General features: G+C 40.9%; 1 protein-coding gene across 1 annotated transcript in view; it reads left to right on the top strand.

Annotated features, from left to right (window-relative positions):
• The first annotated feature begins 365 nt into the window (after positions 1–365).
• Positions 366–23,955, top strand: part of NPSR1 (neuropeptide S receptor 1) — a 61,384-nt gene continuing 37,794 nt past the window's right edge. Inside the window, exons 1-2 of the mRNA XM_086741471.1 lie at positions 366–512; positions 13,668–13,800. Of these exons, the coding sequence (XP_086597597.1) occupies positions 366–512; positions 13,668–13,800 (280 nt within the window). The remainder of the gene's footprint in view (positions 513–13,667; positions 13,801–23,955) is intronic.

Raw genomic sequence — 23,955 nt, 5'->3', positions numbered from 1 at the left:
ATGCTTTTACAGGTGTGTCTGACTTCAGAGCCGGCAACTTGGAGCGCAAGACAATCCAGAGTCCACAAGGCACATGGCTAGGTCCACGTGTGCTGACTTTCTTACTGGCTGCCCCTCCTGCTGCTGGAAAGAACATGTGGACAGCTGTCGTCAGAGTTGTACCGAAGGAAAGCTCAAAGGGACGATGCCAGCTTGGCTTCTCCCCCCCGCCCCCATCACTCAGCTGCACTGAAGCCCGACGCCTCTGGTAGCCAGCGGTGGAGCAGTGAGAAGCTGGCTTTGTTGCTGCGCTTTTACAGGAAAAGCTTGTCTGCCGTTAACTCTTGCAAAAACAAGCACCTGGACAATTCAAACAAAATCCAGGGATGGAGGTCAGCCCCACAGAAGCCAGCAGCATCTCCCAGGGAGGCACCACCTGGCTGGATCTTACCCTGGCCACCTGCACCGAGACGGTGACTTTCACTGAAGTGGTAGCAGAAGAGGAGTGGGGATCCTTTTACTATTCTTTTAAGGTATTCTCTTAAGGTGTGCGTTACTTTTCTCAGATGCTTGCAGCTTTGGTGGATTTTCAGCACCTCTGCAGGGAGACAACTAGGATTATTGAACTTTTTTGCCCGGATATTTGTATTTTGGTTTTTTTCCCCCCTGCAAAGACAGCAGGCAGCATGTGTGAGACATTTACTGAAAAACAAAATAGTTGTAGGAATTAGAGTTCAGACTTTCAGGTCTTAGCCAATTGTATCTCCTTCCAAGAGGGGACAGTACTGTTTTTGTATAGAGGTATTGTAGTTATATATGCACCTTTAATCAAAAGCTTGTATTAGTTTAACACATCTTTAATGTAATTTCTTATAGCCATCATCTTGGCATAAGGGATTTCTTTTCAATTTTCCAGCTGCAACAAACATTGTACACAAGTGAGAGGGGTTTTGTTGGTTTTGCTTTTGTTTTTGCTTTTTTTTTTAATCACAAGAGACAGGTTCTGATTAGTTGGTTTGTTTGTTTTTAACTTGAATGGGGAATGCAGTGTCTCTTGAAGGCGGCTGTTAAGAATGCACCAGATGAATCATTCAGTAGTGAATGCTGTTGAATGACATGACAAGTGTATTCATTTGTCTCCCCAAACAAACATCACCCTTCCAGTATGTGAATGTAGGAAAAAGATGAAAGAGGTACTGAAATCCGTCTTTCCTTCAGATTTCTGTGCCTGTTGTCACTGTTTAATTTCATGCTGCATGTCATATGTCACTTTACTGTTGTGGCACATTGTACAAGTTAAGTTCAAGTTATTAAAAAGTCTGACAAGGAGCACTCTGCCATTCCTTCTGGAGCTCAGCACCAGAGAGATCACTTTCAGCCAGAAAGATACAGGCACTTAAGACATTTGACAATATGTTGAGTAAAAGGGGATATGTGCAGAGGCAATTTGGGTTTCTGTGAGATTGTTAGTGCTCCAATACAATGCCAGTGAAATCAGTGGAATTACAACAGGTTTCCACCCCTGTTAAGGAAAGACTTGATCTGTAGTTCTGCTATTAATTCATGTCTCTTTAACATGCTGCTGATAGATTTATTTTTCTTGATAAGACAGTACTTTCTTATGTGGGATTCCAAGGATGAAATTTTTGTTTTCTTCTTTTTTTTTTTTCTCTCCATGTCAGACTCCTAAAATGCTCTTAAAAAAAAAAAAGTAGAAGCAACAAGCAAAATATTTTTAACAACTTTCTCTCTAACTCCTTCTTTTCTCCACACTCAGGGCTGTAAATCTGAACAATGTCATGGGAGTAGTATTTTATCATGGTAAAAGTCACAATCAATTCCATTATTAGGAAGTCCTTAGGCAGAAAAATGCTCCCTAATAGGGGAGATTGAGTAAATTACAATAATTAGGAAACCATGGATAGTCATGCATTTCCATTGCTAAGGGAAACTTGATTCTGCTAGCTGAGAGCTTCTCATTAGACTTGTACTCCTCTGACGGATGTCTAGCTCTGGCATATATAGCATGACATTTGCAAGGAGGTTCACTGATTTCACATCAATTACTAGCTGTTGATAGGCATGGAAATATTTTGACTCTGGAGACAAGTGACAGCTGGTGCTGCTGCAGGAAAAGGGGGATAAAGGACCTGCTCTGATGACAACAGTGCAGGGAGGACAGGGCTCCCTGCCAGTAATTTCACCTCTCTGTGAAAGCTCATATGTGGAAGGTGCTGCAGATAGCTGCTGACTCAGTTAGCCATCCTCCACCAGTGCTGCCCACATTGTGGCCCTGTCCTTGCCCCTTCCAGCAAGCTGAGCAGCATCTCCTTCCTCTTCACAAGGGTGTGGTTAAGCAACTAAAGCAATAAAAGGTTCAGCTTGGAATAGACTGAATGGATCAAAAACTAAAGCTCAGTGCTCAAAAGGTAGCTACAAATGGGGTTTTGGCCTTTTATTGGGATTTTCAAACACCTTGTAGTCCATGAATTACAGTAAAGGCAAGCTGGATGAAACAGCCACCGCACAGGTTGACTCCAGAGCCTGTGTGTTGGGTTGCAGGAGTCCAACATGGGGTACACAAGGTATTTCTTCTTGGGAAACACAGGTGTAACCTATCTTACCAAAGCGGTCATAGGAAAACACAATCTAAGCCAACAAATAGAGACGAGGGAGTGACACTCATCCCCTACCTGGAGCAGTTCCTGAGTTAACGACTCTTTAATGCTTTTACTCAATGACAGTTACATAGCATACCTCAATATACTGCTCAAACTACGTGGGCATGCGCTGGTTTCTTCTTTTCCTCCCATGCTTCAAAAGGACAGCCTGTACCCACCTAAGGTAGTGTCTGTGTTACACTGTGGTGGCAATGTGACAAAAGTAAAATAATGTGCCCTAGAGCATTTCAGTGCCAAAAAGTTCTGTTAAGGCATGAGCTGTGAGTGCTACATTTCAGAAGCATTTGAGTTTCTGTCTATTCCTTTTTTTTTTTTTTTTTTTTTTTTTGAGCTGGGAAATGGGGCATTTTGTCCACTTGGAGGAATGCATGTTTCCCTTCTGGTAGTCATTACCATAGCTCCTTTGCCAGCCATTAGCCAAGGCTTTGCCCATGAGGTCTGCTTTGGGGCCATGGACATGTGTGCTAACTAGGCTGGCTCTTCAGGTACAGAGTCACAGCCTTTGGGGCAGGACTGGGTACACCCACACTCCACACAGCATGCAAGATGAGCTGTTGCTTCCCTTGGAAAGGGCAAAGGCTCATGCCCACATACATTCAGGTCTTCTTGCCGTATTATGGCAAATGGTCCCTGAAAGCCCAGACTGTACTTCTTCCTGGATGCCTTTACATGAAGCATTCAGGGAGCTTACTGTCTTAAATGACAAGCATCAGAAGTCCTGTTGGCTGTGTCAGCACTAAATTCAGAACAGATGTGCAAATTGGTATTAATTACAGCTCCAACGTCCCAGGCCAAAGGAGAGTTCATTACACCCCTTTATAATCTTCCTGATATACATTTAATCTGTGTGCAAACAGGCTCTAAGTGAGTGTCAACTGCTCTCTGCCAAATACAGTAATCTGAAAAGAATCATAGAATCATAGAATTGTTTGGGTTGGAAAGGACCTTCAAAGGTAATCTGTTCCACCCCCCCTGCAAGGAGCAGGGACATCTTCAACTAGAGCAGGTTGCTCAGAGCACCGTCCAACCTGGCCTTGAATGTTTTCAGGGATGGGGCATCCACCACCTCTCTGGGCAACCTGTTCCAGTGTTCCAGCACCATCACTGTAAAAAAATTTTTCCTGGTGTCTAATCTAAATCTACCTTCCTCTATTTTAAACCATCATCACTTATTTTATCACAACAGGGCCTGCTGAAGGGTTTCTCCCTGTCTTTCCTTTTAGGCCCCCTTTAGGTATTGGAAGGCTGTTATAAGTTCTCCAACTCTCTCAGCCTGTCCTCACAGGAAAGGTGCTCCAGCCCTCTGACCATCTTTGTGGCCCTCCTCTGGACTCACTCCAACAGGTCCAGGTCCTTCTTATACTGGGGGGCTCCAGAGCTGGACGCAGTGCTCTAGGTGGGGTCTCATGAGAGCGGAGCTAAGGGGCAGAATCACCTCCTTTGACCTACTGGCCATGCTTCTTTTGATGCAGCCCACGATGTGGTTGGCTTTCTGGGCTGCAAGCGCACATTGACGGCTCACGTTGAGCTTCTTGTCCACCAGCACTCCCAAGTCCTTCTCCTCAGGGCTGTATTTGTGCCTGGGATTGCCCTGACCCAGGTGCAGGAACTTGCACTTGGCCTTGTTGAACTTCATGAGGTTTGCATGGGCCCACCTCTCCAGTCTGTCAAGGTCCCTCTGGATGGCATCCCTTCCCTCCAGCATGTCGACTGTACCACACAGCTTGGTGTCATTGTCGAATTTGCTGAGGGTGTACACAGTCCCACTGTCCATGTCGCCAACAAAGAAGTTAAACAGGGCCAGGCCCAATACCAACTCCCTGAAGAACAGAGATCATCTGAACTCCAGTGCCCTTCCTCCACTTTAGGATCCTCTTAACTCTGTGAACTTGATAAGATGCAAATCAGAAACCTGTCTGGAGAAAAGATGAAATCTCAGAATAGGTTTGCCCAGTTGTCCACAGGGCTGGGAAACTTTGTCAGGGCTGGAGGAAGAACCTTCCCTTGCCGGGCTCCCAACAGCCCCAAAGCCTCCCCAACAGTAGGAGTATGTACTTGTCCTCCGAGAAGAGTAGGGCTCATCTCTTTTATAAGAGGTCTGCTGAGAAATGGGATGTCCTATTTTTACACAACAAAGTAAAGGTTGGAGTGCTCAAAAGGAGAAAAGTCCCATCTGCTTTTCCTTTCTCAGCGGGACTGCGTTCCCACCATCATCTCCTGCCTCTCAGGAGCATTGGCTGAGTTCTACGATCTAGTGCACTTTCTTATTTTGTTTTCTGATGTGTAGAGTTGAGCCCTCATCTGTGCAGGAGGACACAAAGGTTTTGTCATTTACACCCAAGGGTTTTTGAGAACCCCAGTCTCCCACCTGCCAGACGGAAACCCCAACCACTGGTCCACGTGTTGATGTCCCACTCCCTCTGGCCTCATAAGCCCTGGTCCCTGTGCCATGCAGCATCACCACAGCAGTGACGCTGACATGTTAGAGCTCTCAGGAGGAACAATATGCATATCAACTCAATCACAAATTATTTTACATGTATAATCTAAATTCCCAATTTGTTTCAGGAAGGACTATTTGACTCTCTGACTGTCCTCCCCCAACACAGTAGCAGTCCCAGTACCTGCATGTTTTAGCCCATGTAGCTCAGATATTAAACAGGACTGCATAGCCATGCAGGAGTACGCACAAATCTAAAAGCATATGCTGCTTATCCACAGAGCCTAATGCTCTTTACAAAGGTCAGGGCTTACCATCTCCAGCAAAGAACTGAGGAGACCAACGCATGGAGAGAAGGTTTGCATAGACTTGTTTTGTAGGACTATCGGGTATCAAGGATTTGGCTCCAGGTATCCTCAGAGCCTGTGGTTCTTTTAATTAGGATCAGTGGTCAGAATCTGTGGTTCAGAATCTGTGGTTCTTTTAATTTCATCCAAATGCAGAAGCCTCTATTTCCTGGAAAACATTCTCCTATGCTATTGTTCATTCTGATTTTCAAGCAAACCTCACAGAGCATCCCATCATTGAATACATAATAGAAAAATAATAATGGGTGCTGTCAAATTTGTGGAGTAATCTCTGCAAATGCAATAATATATTTTAGAAAAATAGGCATATCAAATAATTTATAACTAATTTCACAATCTTTTGGTGGGGGGAGAGGAGGAGAATGAAAGTCTACACAAATAAAGTGTCAGGAACTCCTGAACACAGCCTCTGCAATACGCCATAATGACTGTTGCTATTCCTGAGATGCTGCACTGGAAATGTAATAGCTGATCTCCTTGTGAAACTGCTGCTGCAGTGCTGCTGGCCAGGCTGCTTCATCTAGTAGCTCAAATGCAACGCAGAAGTGATCTGGCTGTATGACAGCCCCACTGCGGGTAGCTCTGAGCCAATTGATTTGGGCAGTTTTACACTAGCAGCCCTCACACTTCTAACTCCATGGTCCATACAGACACAGGGTTCACATCTGTCTGCCTCTCCCATATAAATATGCCTAAAAAGTATTAACTTCTGCAGGTTTTTTGAGAGGTTTTAGTTGCACCGATTAGGCATACCTAGTCATTTTACCTCTTTTTGTGATGAAGAAAAAACAACATTCCACAATTTTAAATAGGGCTATCAAAACCGTACAATTATGGATGAACCATTGAGTGACCTAATATTATGTCTTCATGTTGAAAATGTTCTAGGAAAAAATAGATAGGTACATCATGAAAAATGTATCTTTCCTTATGACATTAAAATCAGGCATATCTGTTTGTCTAATTCTGTGGGAGTTTCATAGGGTGCAACGGGTAAAAAAATCCTGCAATAACTGAACAGTACTGTCACCATTTATTATTCATCTTGTACCAAGACACAGCAGAATGGCAAATATTAACTATCTGTTAGTAAAATTGAATTGTTACCATTTGTTATTGCCTGAAAATCTTGTCCTCTATCCCAGTCACACTTATGGAGGATTTTGAGGCAGGGTACGGAGTGGTTTCTTCAGCTTGGAAAGATCACAGCAATTCACATGAGTTAAATGCTGTGCACTGAAAGGACCCTGCCTCAACCATGATGGTGAAATCAAAGCTAAGAAATAATTAAAAAAAAAAAAAAGGAGATTCAAAAAAGGACAGGTACGGTTTTGCTATGTTTCAAAAAGAAGTGAAAGTAATCTTAACATGTTTACCTCTTTCCATGAGAAAGTGTCCTGATTTAGTGAATGGGCTTCCTCAGGTTGCCTGTTTCCCTAGGTCTAAAAGGGAGAAAATATTATAGAGTTTTCCTCTATATAGCACATTAACATTCACAGACTACGAATGCAATACTATATAGACATAAATTCATGCAAAATGACTTCTTAAGTTTGGCAGAATAGAAATCATCAGCTTGGGTCCCTTCCAGCTGTGCCCTTCTTCCGACTATAAGGACCTGTGGAGAAGTGACTGTTGCCAGCACCTCTGATGTGTTGTGATGATCGCATGTGGCAATGCATCTGGGATTTCCAGAATGACCTGTAGCTGTATGCTGGGAGTATAACATGGCTAGCTTGTGAGAAATCATCTCAATGAAGCAGCCACTGCGCAGAAGGAGATATGAAAACTACTAGGCATGACCATTGCCGTTGAAATGAGAAGGCAGCAGTCCCAGAGGCAAACCTGGGGCTGAACTAGCACTTATGCAGTTTGAATCAGGCTCCGTTCCAGGCCATGCTACCAAAAAAAAAACCTCCTAGAGGGCATGTTGTCTGCCCAAATGTTTCTCTCAAATTCAATCACAGTGGAAGCACTTTCAAATACAAAATAGAAAACTTAGCTTTGAACTTTCTATTTTCTAGTCTTTCTTATCTTCACACGAGTTTTCCCAGAGCTTTTCATTGTCAATCAAATGGCTTTGCCAAAATTTTCAGGAACATCTTTTGTGAATACTGTATAGAAAAATCTTCTCAGTTGTGCCTTGCTAGATGGACAACAACCTTTCAAAACACACTTGGTTACAGGAATGGTCAGTACAAGTTCTGCTGCTTGTGTCAACTAGGGCATAAGATTGCAGTGATCTTCCCAGACAGTCAGAACTGCTAGCTACAACTAAAGTATGTGTAAAACACGTACAGCATACACCTACACGCCAACAGAGATTTCTGTGGTTTTTTTTCACAACCCAACTTGTGTTGAAAGTTTCAACACAAGAAGAAATATGGACATTTCCAGTTGACACTTTCACTTTAACTAAGTTTGTTCTTTTTTTATGTGTTAAAAAAACCTTTATATTGTAGCTGATAAAAATAATAATAGTCATTATCCCTTCAGTGGCATCACATTTTTCTTTGATAGCTCATTATTCAAGCTGGTCACATCCTGGTAGAAATTCTTCATCTCAGGCCTCCACATAAGCATAAGACAAATGCTGTCTTATACTTTTAAAGTCCCTTTTCCTAAGACTAATATGTTTGTGTTGTTTCCATGCCTTTACACCCGTACTCTTTACTTGCAGAGTGATTTTAATTTACATAAATATTCCCACAAAGACCTGAATTGCTCATGTTTCTATGATACAATAAATAATACACAACTTGTATAAGTACCTTTTCATTTTAAGTACATTCCTGAAGAAAACAGGTCTTTTGCATACTTGTGTGTGCACAGTAATTCAGGTAGGAAAGAACTTCTGGAGGTCACCTGCGCCAGCCACTCAAAAGCAAGTTCAAGCTATGTCAGACTGGTCAGAGCAGTGTCCACTCAAGTTTTGCATATCTCCAGGGATGGAGATCCCGCACCTGCTCTGGGCTCCCATCCCAGTGTTTGATCACCCTCACAATGACATTTTTTTTCCTAGTATCTAATTGAAATGTCCCATGTTGCAGCTCTTACTTGTGGCCTCTTGTCCTTTCATTGTTCACTTTTCAGAAGAACCTGTCTCCATCTGCACCCTCGTGTTAGATAATTGTAGGCAGCAGTTAGACCCCAGAAAACTCCTCTAGGGTTTCTGCTGTGAAGGAATCTGGCAGTATGAGACAGAGGGTTTTTTATTTATTTTTCAAAAACTTTATGAATTATGTCAGAGATTGTGTCAGTACCTTTAAGACTCCTTAATTAAATTGTACTGATGAGTGTCTGTCTTTGATTTCTTTCAGTGTTGCAATCCAAAGTACAACTTGCTTTAGAGGTAAACTGACTATAAATCCCCAACTGGAATCAATCAAGCTGCATGGCACCTGTCTGCCTCAAGAAAACTAATCTTCCTGCTTAAGATTTTTGGGGGAGTTGTTTTGTTTTGTTTTGTTTTGTTTTGTTTTCTGTTCCATCCTAAATGGGGACTGTTAAAATAGTAAATCTGTCCTGAACATTTTCAGTATTGAAAGTTCAAGACTCCAGATCTCCTACAACAGGATCAAAAAATGCAAACCTAGACTCCTCCATTTTCTTGCATGACCTGCAATTAAAGTGATTATTTCAGAGGATAAGAAAAGAATTTCCTAAGTTTTTTTTCATCCTTTAAGAAAGTGCAATGCAATCTACTAGTAGTGAACCTGACTGTGATCATGACAGTTCCTCAGTTTAGCAAGAAGATTTATGTGTTCTTCTTATGTGTTAAGAAGAACATCCTCACAAAATTGTTTGGCTTGCTCCATGATTACATCTCACTTACAATCTCAATTGCTGCAATAGGCTGTGCTAGAAACATGATTTTGAAAATATACCAAAGGCAAGTAGTATGACTGTTTGCATGTTCCCAGAATTTAATCAACCTGCCTGAAGAAGCTGTTCAGACTCTTAAGCTACTACTGACCTGTGATATGAGGGATGAGTGCCTCTTCTTCACCCCGGTGACCAAGGACATGGAGCAGGAAGGCAACAGGTCAGCAAGGACATGAATTCACTATAGGCCTCCTCTCCTCACATTAAAAGGCCAGTCAGTCACATCAGAAACTGAGTGCCTCTCCCTCTCTTTTTCTGTTTATTTGCTTATTTCTTACCTGGCAACCTATTTGTTCCAGGCTGTTTCCCAACTAGCCTCAGCAGCTAGAACAAAACTCTTTCATGCTGGGTTCCCATTCAAGTACAAATGTGTTTTGTCCACTGATAGCTGAACCTCCCCTTCTGTTAGCCAGCTGCTCTGATATCAGGCAAAGGTTTCTACACCTCAAGACATGAGCAACAGCACCTCCTTTGGGATGGGCTATCAGGTATATTCCCATTCCAGAGCCACAGCTGGTGCACCCCAACAAAGGGGATACAAATCCTGAGAAATGAGTGAGTGAGGAAGTTGGTTGGGGAGATCTGGAAGGAGGGATGGCATCACGGTGTCAAATCGTCTTTTGATGTCTCTGAAACAATTTAACCATGGTCTTGATTAAAGATGCTTGCAGGGATAATCTTTGTCTCAAATAAAAAGCAGAACACACCTCTCGCTAGACTTATCACAGCCTATGGATTCAGAAAATTTGCCAGAGAGACAAAATGCTAAGACTCTTCTGCAAGCAAAGGAAAATGCACACGATCTTCAGACAGGTTTTCTGTCCTACATTTCACCCATGAAAAGGCTTGCTTCATTGACTAAAGCTGGTTTTAATCTTAAAGTAAATTAGCAAAACATGAATATGCCCTCCAGATGTCAACCACTTCCATGCTCCAAACACGGCAGTCTTGTGGAAAAGCAGCACATGCGATGCTTGTAGTCAACCCAAGGAAATCCTCTTGACTTTGGTTTGTTCTGTGACCTTAATTAAGTCACAAGCATCTTTAGTTTTTCTAATCTAAAAGAACTGCTGTGTGACACTAGTCACTCTCACGGCATTCTCATATAATGTAATTAGCAATGCCCTTTGCAAAAGCAGCCCTTGCCAAAAGCTTCTACACACGGGCTTGGGAGATGTTATTATCTTTGTTTTTATCCAGAATGCCACTGATGTCTGTGCAACATGTTATTAAACAATGGGTTTTTTTTGTAAATCACATTGCTGAGGGTTGTTACAAAAAGGGGATTTTTGCTTGATGAACGAACATGACATGAAATGAAACACTTCTATGTCTAAGCAACCTTAAAGCGATGAATAAAACAAAATTATAGAAAATGCAGCTGGAGTGAAGTTCAAGGATCAATCGGCTATCTCTTTAATCTAATAGTTGTTTTTAACATCTTCACAGATGGAGGTTTCACAGACTCAATCAATCTGTATATATATATATACATACATGGTACATTTTAAAGTCAATTTTTTTAAATGATCTACCTGAATTCTGTGCTGTGGTTTCGATTCACTGATTTTTGGCCATTCTGCAGTGGATCTGAAAAAAAGATTATTCCTTTCTTTTTTTTTTTACGTCAATCTTTTTTGTCTTCAAGGATATGTTCATGTTTTCCTGCAGTCTGCTTTTTGCTAGATTAAGCAACTTAATTCAGTCAATCTTTTTGCCCAGCTATATCCTTTAGACTGCAGTCAACTCGCTGCTCTCTGTCTCTCTTGAAGCACAGCAGCCAGGAGTCTACACTTCTCTGTTGAACAGCATCTTGGTTTTTTTCCAGTACACGTTTCCAATTTACCAAGATCACTCTGAGTTCTAATCTTAGCATCTGTGAAGGTCTTTATCATGATGGGCATCCCATTAATAACCACAGAAATTTTCATTCTGCAAGCTAACACAGACTGAGAGAGGCTGCAGTCATTTAAGTTGCCTATTATTATAGCTCCTTAACTCCAAGAATGAGATATTTTTCTCTTCTTTCTGAATGGCAGCTACCACAAACAGATTAATAGAAACTGCTTTTTAATTTGGCAGGAGGGGATTTAAACTGACCATATATGCTGCTCCCCTATGATGGGGAAACACCCCTCTAACACAGTCTCTGTTACTCCACAGCTATTTCTTCTGCAGGAATCATAAGAAAGTTTGAGTATCAGATCCTTGTTCTGTTCGTACCCGTACCAGTATAATATAGCAATGCAAAATACTCTCCTGATTTTTACCAGAAAAAACGAGAACAAGTCTTGCCTCTCAGTTTTTTTCCTGTGTGAAAGATCTTTTCTGAAATTGAAAAGACAAAAAACCCAAACCAAACCAAAACAAAACAAAACAACAAACCACTAAGCAGAAGCAACTGATTTCAAGGACAAAAGTGATATTAAATCTTACCTTTTGAAATTTTAATTAGCTTCCAAAAAATAATTCCTACTAATTCCTGTAAGTAGTAAAGCATCCCCATAAAAATAGTTCTACCATGTCTCTGCCACACATTTTGAAGGGAATTTGTTTCCAAGAAATTCAAGAGATTTAGAGACACCTAAATAAAGGGTAGGGTTTTTTTTTTATCTAAAAGATAAGCATCCAGCCCTCACAAGTTGTCTTATGTAGGTCACTCTATAATCAGTGGAGACAGGGTATCCAAGGTAGGGGAGATGAATGGTGACTCATCTCAGAGATACTTGTATTATTTAATTACCCACCTGGAGCAAAGCTGAGGCTGGTTCCCGCAACTGGCTCCTCAGTAAAGTAGGGACCATGGCTACCCTACTGTGCCTTGGGGTCACTTCTCTAAGGCCAGCAGCTGGAATCTCTCTTCAGCTGCAGCCCTTACCTGTTTCTGCTATTTTCCACTAGCACCCACATTACGGGTTTGGTGTCAGGAACTGGAAGATCTCAAATGGCTGTCTTGACATAACCTGAAACTCATCCCAGTTCCTAAGCTGTGAGTCCAGATGACCAATGCATCTGAAGCTTTGGAAAGCCAGAAGAAGGCAGAGCAGGGGGCTGAAGGCTCTTCATTGATATGAACTGTCTCCTCCTGAAACATCAAAGGCAGGAGTATGCTTGGGAGCAGCAGGCCTTGGGAGAGGGATTCCTAATGGAAATTCAGTTTACCTTTATAACTACCAGTTCTGCTGAGCCATATATGTATCTTTTCTCTCTTTGACTCTAATAATAATGTGTATATTATTGCTGCTGGATACACTAGGATTTTTTTTTCTCTTGAGCCTCCCTGATCTATGCCCTTCAAACCTAACTATTCCTGTGAAAAACCCTCTCTCTTCTACTTGTCTTTGCAGAAGAGCAGCAGAACTGTCTTCCTCCATGCCACTACGTACAGGTTTACACAGGACAGGTTTTTATAGGTGAGAATTTTGCAGAAATGCAAAATATTTTCTCCAGGTTGAACCCATGCTCACCAGACTCAGTGCTTCTCAGGCTCAGAGCTGGCTGACTGCTATGGAGAAAACATAAACTTCACACTCTCACTTGGCGAGGGGAAACTTACAGAGTTGCCACTGAAAAACAACTATCCTGCATCTAGAGAGGACCAAATGGGATTTGGTAGGCCAAAAAGAGGAAGAAGATTTGGCACGCAAACAAGCAAATGTGGATGCATACGCCCCTGTTCTTGCAGGCAGAGGACCCTGATGCTCTAAGAGCCTGAATAACTTTTTTTGTCACTTTCTTTTCTTTGTACACATTACCACTAGGGGACGTTTTGTCATCACGTATGGCTCGCTACACAATTTTACTTTTCCTTACAGTGAGTCATGCTTTCTTTTCAATCTTGCTGCACATCTAGATCATGGAGAGGATCCCAAACTCACTGGAGCTGAGAAGGAGAGAAGTATTTATTTCCTCCCTCTCTCCAAAGGAGCCCATCCATCAGTATTCCTTACAAAGCAAGGCAGTTGGTTGTTTCACAGCTTGCTGGAGCAACACAAGAAAACTGAGGGCTGCCTCTCATTTTAGTGTTACATGTCGAACACAGACACTGCTAGCGGTTTTGTGAAGATAGAAGTAATACACAGCCACTGCAATTCAAACTGGAATGAACATCACCAGCAGTGATGCATGTTAAGTATTTTCTGAAAGAATGAGAATCTCTTTTAGATTAAATAATTAGAAATCAATAGAAAAAACTCACATTTCACTCCTTTTTTCCATTCTTGTTTCATTCATCCTAGGATAATTTACTGGTTTAACCCAAGTCACTACCCACCCACCTACCAATTTGCTTTTTTTTCCTTCTCTCCAATGCAGACAGAGCAGCTGGTGACTCTTTGGATTCTCTTTATTGTCACAATTGCTGGAAATGCCATCGTGCTCTTCTCTACCTGGAGGAGGAAGCGGAAATCTCGAATGACCTTCTTCGTCACGCAGTTGGCAATCACAGGTAGTGCATGGGAGGAGAAAGGGCACTTGAACTCCTCAGGAATCAGTATTAAAAGGACAAATAAGAAAATGCAAGTTGAGTGGTGAAGAATTCAGTTGCCACCTGACGTCCAGTTGCAGCTTACCATAAGACAGATGGATGGCTGCTTATCTTAGTGCCCAGGCTGCCTCTGATCTAAAAAGAGGTGGCTGGATGTAGTAGTGTCTGTGTCAGATGCAGCAGCTGCAACTCATTGATTTCACTGAATCTTATCTACCAGTCTGAATTTGCATCCACATTTGCCAGAAGTTATGTCCCCAGCTGTTGTCATGGAATTGTTTAAATTAAACTAGTTTAAGATGAATCTCTTATGTTTTCTACTAAAACTCTTTCTAAAATAATTCATAGTGGTATTGCTCCATCAATTACGCTATTACATTGAAGAGTGAAAATAACTTCAAATTGTCTGGTTTAACCAAGTAAGAGAGATACAAAAATGTAAATGTGGTGGGAATACATTTGGTTATTTTTTTAATTGAAAAAGTATGCTGATCCAAGAGCTTTGTAGTTTTTAAACAAAATGGAAAATGTACAGAAACAAGGTTTGTAAAAATGTCAATATCTCAGCAACTAGGAATGGAAATGAGAGCATAAGCAGCACATTGTTTCTCTGTGGCCTTGAACGGACTGTATTTGTGAGGTTTTAAGTTTCCCAAGGGAAAATATGTGCTATTTCTGTAACAATGTCCTTCTACTAATCCCTGCTTACGAGACAGCTGTGCTGTATTGTTTGTATATATAGGATGCATTTATACGCTTTCTGTTGCTTTTTTTTGTAAGATATGGTAGGAATTACAGCACTTTTCCACTAAAGAGCTGTTTAATATGCCATTTCCCAGCAACACTGCATCCTCCTTTGATGTCTGTTGTATCTCTGTTTAAACCGGAAAAGCAAAGGGCTACGCTCCATGGTTTTCAAATGAACTCCTGCTCATGGTCTCAGCCATGTCTGCCCAGGAGCTTGACCTGTTTGAAGAGCTACTCTCAGCTGAAACCGTTAGGCCAAGGTATGCAAAGTGATGCAAAAGAACTGACCTGTAACTACAGGTGATATAAGAATTATTGCAAGATGAGGAGCTGAGGGCTTGCAGTGATTCCTCTTCTGAAGTGCTAATGGCTGGTATTTCTATTCGCCTGTGAGTCAGCTGTAATAAACGGTTTCACTTCTTATCTCGGTTGTGACTTTCATGTCACTTCGTGTGCCAGTGGTATTTTCCAACAGGTAAGGTGTGTTGATGCAGCCTCATAGCACAGTTTGGAAGCATCAATCACAGATCAAGCATTAAGGTGTTCACAGGAGTTTCTGAATAGCCAGTCTCTGCTCAAAGAGCTCCCAATCCCAGATGAATGTACCAAAGATTTTAAAAGGTAGGCAACCAAGCAGCAATACAGGCAAAGAACAGAAGACCAACTCAGGTCCCACATGGACAATATCTGTTTTCTGCCTACTGTCATCAGCAAGCAGTGTACCAAAGGAAACCATTGTGAGAAGGGCTTTGGAAGAGAGGAGGGTGGAAAATGACCTTGTGTGTCCATCTGGCACAGAGGGCACAAGGGCTGAGCTTGGTGCCAGAGCAAAGGCACGGATAATACATACACGAACCAGCATGATAATAGAAGATGGGTCCTAATAGGAAGAGCTCAGCTAAGCAGGAAAATGTCTTGTCCTAGGAAGAAAACCAAAGTATTTACTGCAGCTGGGAAAGAACCAACATAACAACATGGGTGATCAGGTCAAAGGACTAAAGCAAGAAGCAGTCAGAAGTGTCTGGATCAGGATAGCTCAGGAGAAGGCAGGTCCACATGAGGTGTACTAGAAGGAAGCCACTGCTGTTCCTGCGCTGGGTAAGAGCAGCAGTTTTGCCGTTTTGGATTTATAGGAAAGGCTGACTTTTTGAATTAGAATGGAGGTGTCCTGGTTTTGGCAGGGATGGAGTTAATTTTTCCTCTCAGTAGCTGGTATGTTTTGGATTTTGTGTGTGAAGAATGTTCATAAACACCCTGATGATACCAGTTGTTGTGAATGAGACCAAGGACACCGTCCTGCTTTCCAAGTCTCGCTAATTTGCAGATGCAGGAAGCTGGGAGAAAGACAGACAGCGTAATTGATCCAAACTGGCCAAAGAGAGTATTCCATGCCATAAACGTCATGCTCAGTATATAAGTGGGGGCAGGCGAGGGTGGGTATCTGCCTTCCTGGCATCCATCCTTCCTGCTTGTTTTTGCTGGCATCGTTCCCCCTACCTTGCTGGCTCCCTTTTGCTCCTTTGCTTGCTGCTCGGTTTTGTTTCCGTGATCGCTGCTCGGGACGGGCTGTATCGGTCATTGGGACATCGGGTGGTGAGAAAACACATATTGTTCACTTTGTATATTTTTGATATCCTTATATTCTGTTATTATTGTAGTTTTCCCTTTTATTTTAGTAAATTGTCTTCATCTCAACCCACGAGTTCTCCTTCCTTCCCAATTCTCTCCCCCATCCCCCTGGGGAGGGGGAGAGTGAGCGAGAAACTGTGTGGTGATTTGGGCTAAACCATCACAGGAGGACAGAAAGCTATTCACTAGGCATTCAAATGTCATCTATATGAAGGGAGGGGAAGGCCTGCAAGTGCAGTTTTGAGGGAGCTGGAATAATCAGTGGAAGAGACAACAAGACAAATATCCCATTAGACTTGGGCTGCAAATAGTGCTATACAGCTGACGTTACAATATTGTCTGAGGTCCACCTATTCCACTTGCTGATTCTTCTGAACTCCCCTTCCCTAAAATTATCCCTTACTTTTACAGTCAGAGCTTTAAAGTGCCTGAGTTCAACAGTCTTTTCCATTTCATATTCCAGAAATTCACACAGAAAACTCACTTGATGTTCACATCTGCAATATTAAGAGAAGTAATACCAGCTTGAACAGCACGGCTTCTTTCAAGCAATGTTGGCTTCTTTATTGTGATGCAGGAGTCAGAACTCCAATTTATCTTCCTGCACCAAGAGTTCCTGTCAGTATTTTGGCAAAAAGAAATTACTTAATTCCTGAAAGTGAGCCATTTCACTTTCTTATCTTCAAAAATATTAATAAGAACAAAGCAAGCTGGCAACAGTCATCATCCTTTCACAACAAGTTATGAGGTAGAAGCAGAATATTATGAAAACACTGACTTGTCACATTGCTTTGACATGCCAGGCATATTGAAATCCTACCAACTAAAGCCTAATCTCCTGGCAAACACTTTCTACTTAGTCAATATTACTACTTCCATCTATTTTGGGATTCTTAAAATATTAATTATTTCTACTCCAGTAGCAGAGAGAAGAACAATGGATATAGCTTTATCAATGCAGGCATTTCAAAGCCATTTAAAAACTTTTTTGTCTATTGATCTGTGGCTCGATAGCTGAGTAGTATCCTCAATTCTCATCTCTTCCTGCTAATGTAGTACCAAAATGAAACGAAAATACAGACTTCGTCTTAGAATAAACAAGGTATTCAAAGCAAATTGTGCATAATACATGAATAGGAAATGAGCACTGTTGTTCTCCTTGAATGGTTGCCAAGTCAGATGCAGAAGAGAAGTAACTATCTGATTAGGGCTTCTTTCAACACTGTCAGAATTCAGTGGTTCAACCCACTTGGCAAATTCAGAAGTACGACTCATACTGATCCCTTACTACATCATAATTCAACGTACTGCTCCAGGCTGTGGGGATCTGTAGGAAAGCAACTAATTCCTTCAACATAAGTGTGTTTAAAGATGTTGTTGAAGCCTGGATTCAGAATATTTCATATTAAATATATGCCTAGACAATGCCTGTGTCAGTACTGCATTTAAGTCTATGTTTAACTCTCAGCTCATGCATAAATCTCTTTGAAATTATTTGGGAGTTAAGCACTAGGAAATTAGCTAAGAGTTAACAGCTGAATTAAACAATAGGACTAATCACTCAGCATCAGCTAATTTAACAAAGAGGAATATTCCCCTGTTCGCCTTGTGTTCAGTTTGCTTTTGGGCATATTCATTTTTCCTAAAAATATTTTTTCTTAGAAATAAGCTCATTTGTGAGGACTGAAACTAAAGCTAGGTTTCCTACAGATTTCTATCTCCAAGGCAATTTAGTGTCTCGGGAAGTGTAAGCTCTGAAGATTACCCTGTGAGGATGGTATTTCTAAACACTTTCTCCCAAATAGGTTTCTTCTTAGTTTAGCACAAGTTATGCTGAAGGCGTAGCTACCTCTCCTAGCAGGAAACCACTCACATCTCCCCCTACCTGATGCCATTTCACATAACTTCAGAGCCTTAGTGTCTTTAAGATCTTTGCCTCTGACTGAATTCACTGAGTGGTTCAAGATCAAGAGTAGGGTCTGACAGACAGGCAAGTTCACAGACTCCGTATTACAATGGAAAGTTTCAAGTGAAATGTAGTTGTTTTCAGAAAAGATGGTTTGTACACACATTTATATCCATTTAGATCACTTTACCGAGCTCTACCAAGTGGAGGCCTTTTAAACTCTACTCTCAAAATATAGAAACATGAGCACATATGAAACATAATTGAGTAGCATTGGACAAGGAATGGCATTTATTGGCTAAACAGTCCGTTCAGTAAAAACTGTTATTATTTGACAAATTCAAAAACTAATCAAAAAATACATTTAAAAGTCTGTGAAAAGTATTTTACTTCTCGTTATTGTTCACTGAACTTCAATCACTACTGACAGAGGAACGTGTTTGAGTTCCTTTTAATGGTAAAAGTTTACTGAGGTCTTTTTCTCCAATATTAACATCTGGATGGAAGATTTGAGCTGGAGATGTTATGACCATTAGCTCTGTGAGTTTCTATTCCAACGTTTAGCTTAAATTAGTACCTTTAGAACAGTGTTACATTTTGTCCATTGTTAGGGCTAGAAATACATGTAGGCACTTTACTGACTGTCTCATTTTAAGCCATAGGCTGACAGACTTGGTTGGAAATACATGCTTACTTAGGTGCTGCTGTGACTGTAATGAAGAGAGAAAATAAGAACATAGGTTAACTTCTATGGTAGCTTATATATAAACAGAAACAAAAATAGACAACCTGTAAAGGCATTTATCTACAGTATACATTGTGATATAAATACAAAATCCTAAGGGATGTCTTGAGAATGACATTAAAAAGACAAGGAAGTATTTTTGAAAGTGTCTGTTTATATCACTGCCACCTTCTTCAGTTGCTCCCAGAAAGATGGACCACAGGAGGCCTTGGTCCTTAAGCAATTGCAATTGTTTTGTTCGGTGTTTAGTGAAAAGCCAATACATTGAAAACTTGTTACGAGACAGTTAAGTGAGCAAATAGGTGGAAATGGACCTTGCTAAAGCAGGGAGTGTTTATTTTCTGCACTGCTTCTGCATAAAGAGAGCACAATTGTGGGACAAAAATCAACTGGGCTCAGCCTCCAATTTCTGGGATGGCTTTGGTTAAGACAACCGAAGGCAGAATCTGCCAACTAATTTGCCAGTTAAATGCACTAAATAGGTGCATCTAATTCTACTACTACAGCAGCTAAGAATGAACAAACACATTAGAAGTTGTCCTTCCTTTCTTCTTCTTCTGTTTTTTTTTTTTTTTTTCACCAGAACCGCTATGGCACTAACTGCTTTAATGGACTGTGTCTGCCCTTCAATATTTTTCTTCCTTGTCTGTGTGACTTGAAGGAATGAAGATGACTTGTTACTCCCTGATCTACAAAAGCTTAATATAATGACACCATTACCAAAAGTAACTTGTAGAACAAAATTAACAGATAATTGTCTCTATTCCAGCTTTTCATCTGGAAAATGGTACTCGCAATATTTCTGCACTTCAGAGAAATCATACATACAAATTCATCCGTTGTACAAGTACCTTAGACATCACAGTGATTATGAGCATTGGATGTTAATTGCATAGAGCCAATTAGCAGCTAATTCAGCCAGTCACCTTAATGAAGGTGGACTGTTGGCAGCCAAGGAGCCTATAGAGTTCCCAGTTATACTGGAAAACTTATACCTTGCCAGTTGGGTCTTGGCTGGAACCTGCCATCTGATTTACATGAGTGCCCAACCAAGACACAGAAATCTAATCCAGAATGCTGAACTGAAATAGAGTTTGTTTCAACAATTCTGAGAAATCCATGGCTTTCTCCATTTATTTTCTGCTAATTTGTGGGACAAAAAAAATGAAGCCTGAGGAAAGGTGAGATGTATGAGTATCCTACCTGCAGAAAAGAAGACTTGGAGTAAGTTACAATTATACTGCAGAGTTCATTGATACAATTGAAAGGAGGATATCTAAATTTCTTATGTTCATTATATCCTAAAACTTCTTGAAAGTGTCATTAATGTACGGTAAGGAAAGAGTCTCTGCTAATGGATCATCTGTGTTCTATGCTGCATGTTCCTGTCACTACTGAAAAGGATATGTGAAAAATGGGAAGGAAGAGTGTCATTTGTTAATATTCCCCCAGGCACAGACACTGAAATTTACTGGAGTACCCAATGGCATCTAAATCCCTCAATTTTGGAACCAACCTTATTCCTGAACACCTATCTGAAAGTCCAACAACTCTGCAAATCATCTAAATGTACACATGGCTTGAAAAACAGGAAAAGAAATAGATTATATCCACCTTTCCTCTGCAGGCTAGAGAATCTATAGAATTTAATACAACTGTTCATTTTACATTCAGAGAATAAATGAGAATCAATTTACCAAGAGCAAAAATGGTCTCTGGGAGTAAACATAGCAATATTAACATTACTTATTCAGTGCATCCCATGAAACTATGTTGAGTTCTCTGGACTGGGAGTGAATAAGAAAATTCATTGCATGATTGCATTAGTTGCCTGGAGAAGAAGCAATCATTTTCCATCCTGATTCTGCCAAGAAGACAAATTCTGTCACTGGAAAACAACGTGGGACTTACTTTAAGTTAGGTATGTATTAGTGTATCTCCCCAAAACTGAGACATAACATAAGATAAGATAAATGTGATCACTGCCTGCAATACCCCGTGGTAGAATGTGGCACCAGATATGATATCCATTGCCATTTCTGGCGATCTAATATTACGGAGCAGAAACTCAAATTCTCCTTTGAACTTTAACTCATATTTGAGGATGAGTCATAGTGCACTAGATTGTAATAAGTAACTTGGACACTGATGCTATACAATTCCAATTTAATATTATGAATCATGTTTTACTATGCTGTTAGATTTCTTATGTGAACAGCCAGGAAAATTTCTCTACCTCTATATATAATCATTCTTATCTGCATATATGGTTAGTCAACACAAGACTCAATCTTCCCTGAGGAAGACAGAAAATATCCAATACATACATCCCTCTTAAAATGCATTTTTTCCAAAGCCAATCCTGAAGTAGATGGAGTATAAAGCGAAATATCCTCAGAAGTTAGGCAAGGAGGCCAAGAGTGAGCATTAGCATCAAACTGAGTGACAGAAAGAAGCTTTACGCAGAGGAGGAGACATAATCTCTTTAGGGGTATCAGGACCTCAGTTTCACAGTGTTTGGTCATAGAGCCAAAGGAAAACGGTCATGAAAAACAAAGCAGATTTCATGTTTGTCCTGGTTCTGGCTAGGATGGAGTTAATTTTCACCTAAGCTGGGAGGGGAACTGGAACTGGTGCCCCCTCTTGCTGGGGGACACAGCTGGGATAGGTTACTAATTAGCCAACAGGTGGGATAGTTTACCCAAATTAGCCAAAGGGCTGTTCCATACCCTGTGACATCATGCTCAGTATATAAGTGAGGAGGGTGCTGAGGGGAGGCTTCTGCTACTTGGAGAGGAAGATGGGCATCAGGATCTGCTGTGAGTTATTGTACTGTATATTATATGCTTCAGTATTTTCTGTTATTGAGTGGGTCGTTCATTTGTTTTCTACCTCTGTTTTCTTTCTTAAGAAAGAAAAACTTTCTTTCTTGTTGTCTTAATTTTTTATTTTTTTCTTTTTAATCTCAACCTATGTATTTTGCCTTTTTTCTTTACCAATTCTCCTCCCTGTCCCACTGGAGGATGGGGAGAGTGAGCAAGAGACTGTGTAGCTTGGTCCTGAGCGGGGCTAAACTACAACAGTGTTTTAAAGTTGAAATCATGAAGCTAGAGGTCTGACATAAGATACCAAGTTCTCTGAAAATACATTGGTCTAATTTGGTCTAGTAGTGTAGGAAGAACAGTGAAATTGAGACTAGCACACAAACTAAGTGGTTTAGTTACACAGCTTCATTGTGAACTTTCAGGTAAAAGAAACTGCTTTTCATGCAAAATGAACTCTCTTTGAAAAAGTAACCTGAAAAGGGACCCTGTGCTCCTACAAGACTGAGGCTCTAAGGAAAAAGGTGGCCTTGGAGGACTAGCAGAATCCTGTAGTCAGGCAATGGGATTGTCTTTGCTTTCCATATACACGTGCAAGAGAACCAGAATCAAGGGTATATGCTAGGAAAAAGAAACAGTGATGGAGCTGTTCTCAATGTAGTAGCCAGAGAGTTTTAGTCTACAATATGCTACCCCAAAAAACAGGCTGGTTAGTGCCCAATAAGGGAGCTCTTGCAGGATTAGGACACTCCAGTAGTGTAGAAATGAGCTGCAGGTTTGCCGACAACTACTTGTTCTGTTTTAGTTTCCAATTGCGAACTGAATTCAAAGTGTTTTTAACCAGCCTGGACCTAAGCTTGTGTACTCTTTATTTTGCCTAATGCTCATGTATTTTTACATACCTTTTTGAAGGGCTCATGGGAAAGTCCAGGGCTGGACACAGTATTTGTTTGCTGTAGCTCTAGCAGTTGTAGCTTACTGCAGTAAGAAAGAGTAGCACTGACATAAAAGTAAAAAAAGCTGAAGCATTCTATCTATTACAGTAGAATGCAATGTCCCTCCCATTATTGGAAATAAAAAGATAATGAGCTCTCCAAATTTGCTGCTAAAAGAATGGTCATCCACTTAAAAATCCTGTAATGATTGTTACTTATATAGTCTACTTTAATCTTACAAATGCAGGAACAAGATGTCCGGGATTCACGGTTTGTAATTAGTACAATCACAGCCCACTAGGCAGGCATCCTTAAACCAGCATTTTTCAGCCTGTCATCTCTGGGCAGTGGTCTTCAGATCCCTTACAGGTAGCAAAAAACGCTCTGCAACATAGCTCCAAGTGTAGAGTTGAGGTCCCCACAGGCAAGGAGAACTCATGGAAAAAAAAATGTTTCCTTCCTTGATGTAAATCATCTAAATACTGTACTAAACTGTTCCAGAAGGGGACAGTTTGTGTGTTCTTCATCCATAGGTGCTCAGAGTGAGATTTTTTTTGAAGTGCCTAATGATATAAACTGTATCCCCTCTGCAACTGCAAAACAGCAGACACACTCTCCCAGCTTGCCAGTAGCACCAGTATCAATTTCAATGTAGCATATGGGGATGTGGTTTTTTCACATTGCACAGGACCACCTGTGACCCTGAGAATTTAGAAATAAAGATGAGATGCCATCATTTCATCTGCATTTCAGTCACTATAACACTCTCAAGCCAAAGAAAACTTTTTTTAACTTTTATTTTGCAGAGCCTGAATGTATTTTCAGTAGGGGTGTGGATTCCTGTACAAAGAATTTGGGTCTTTCCTTGCATAACTTTTAGGGACTTAACAGGCTTTAGTCCACAAATCACCATGCTTCTGAAGCAGAGAAAAACTAGCTACGGTAAACCTATAAATATTCAATACAGTATGCAATGATTATTCCTTTGCAGTGTATGTTTAAAATCAAAAGCAGGTACCAGACTTCTGTTCCTAAGTCACCCAGGAGTGACTTTGAATGCCATCCCTAAGGTTTGGGCCCCTGGACACTCCCACAATGGAAATAATAATATTAGTATTAGTGGAACATCTTGTGACAATCCTATCTCCCAAAATTCACCCCAGATCATACACTTTTTTTTACCTAAGATGGAATCAGTTGCTCTGTTTGCTTTTGCTGGGTAATAAGTCATTTCTGAAAGGATTAAAAAGTGATGAATGGACCTTAGATGCCCTATCCTTATGTAAAGACACAGTCTTCTCATTTCAACAGGCACACACAGCCTAAACTTGA

The sequence above is a fragment of the Chlamydotis macqueenii genome, chromosome 2 (genome assembly GCF_036417535.1).
Source record: "Chlamydotis macqueenii isolate bChlMac1 chromosome 2, bChlMac1.mat, whole genome shotgun sequence".
Taxonomy (NCBI): Eukaryota; Metazoa; Chordata; class Aves; order Otidiformes; family Otididae; genus Chlamydotis; species Chlamydotis macqueenii.
The sequence above is the reverse complement of the archived record's forward strand: the minus strand, read 5'-3'. Positions and strand labels throughout refer to the sequence as shown.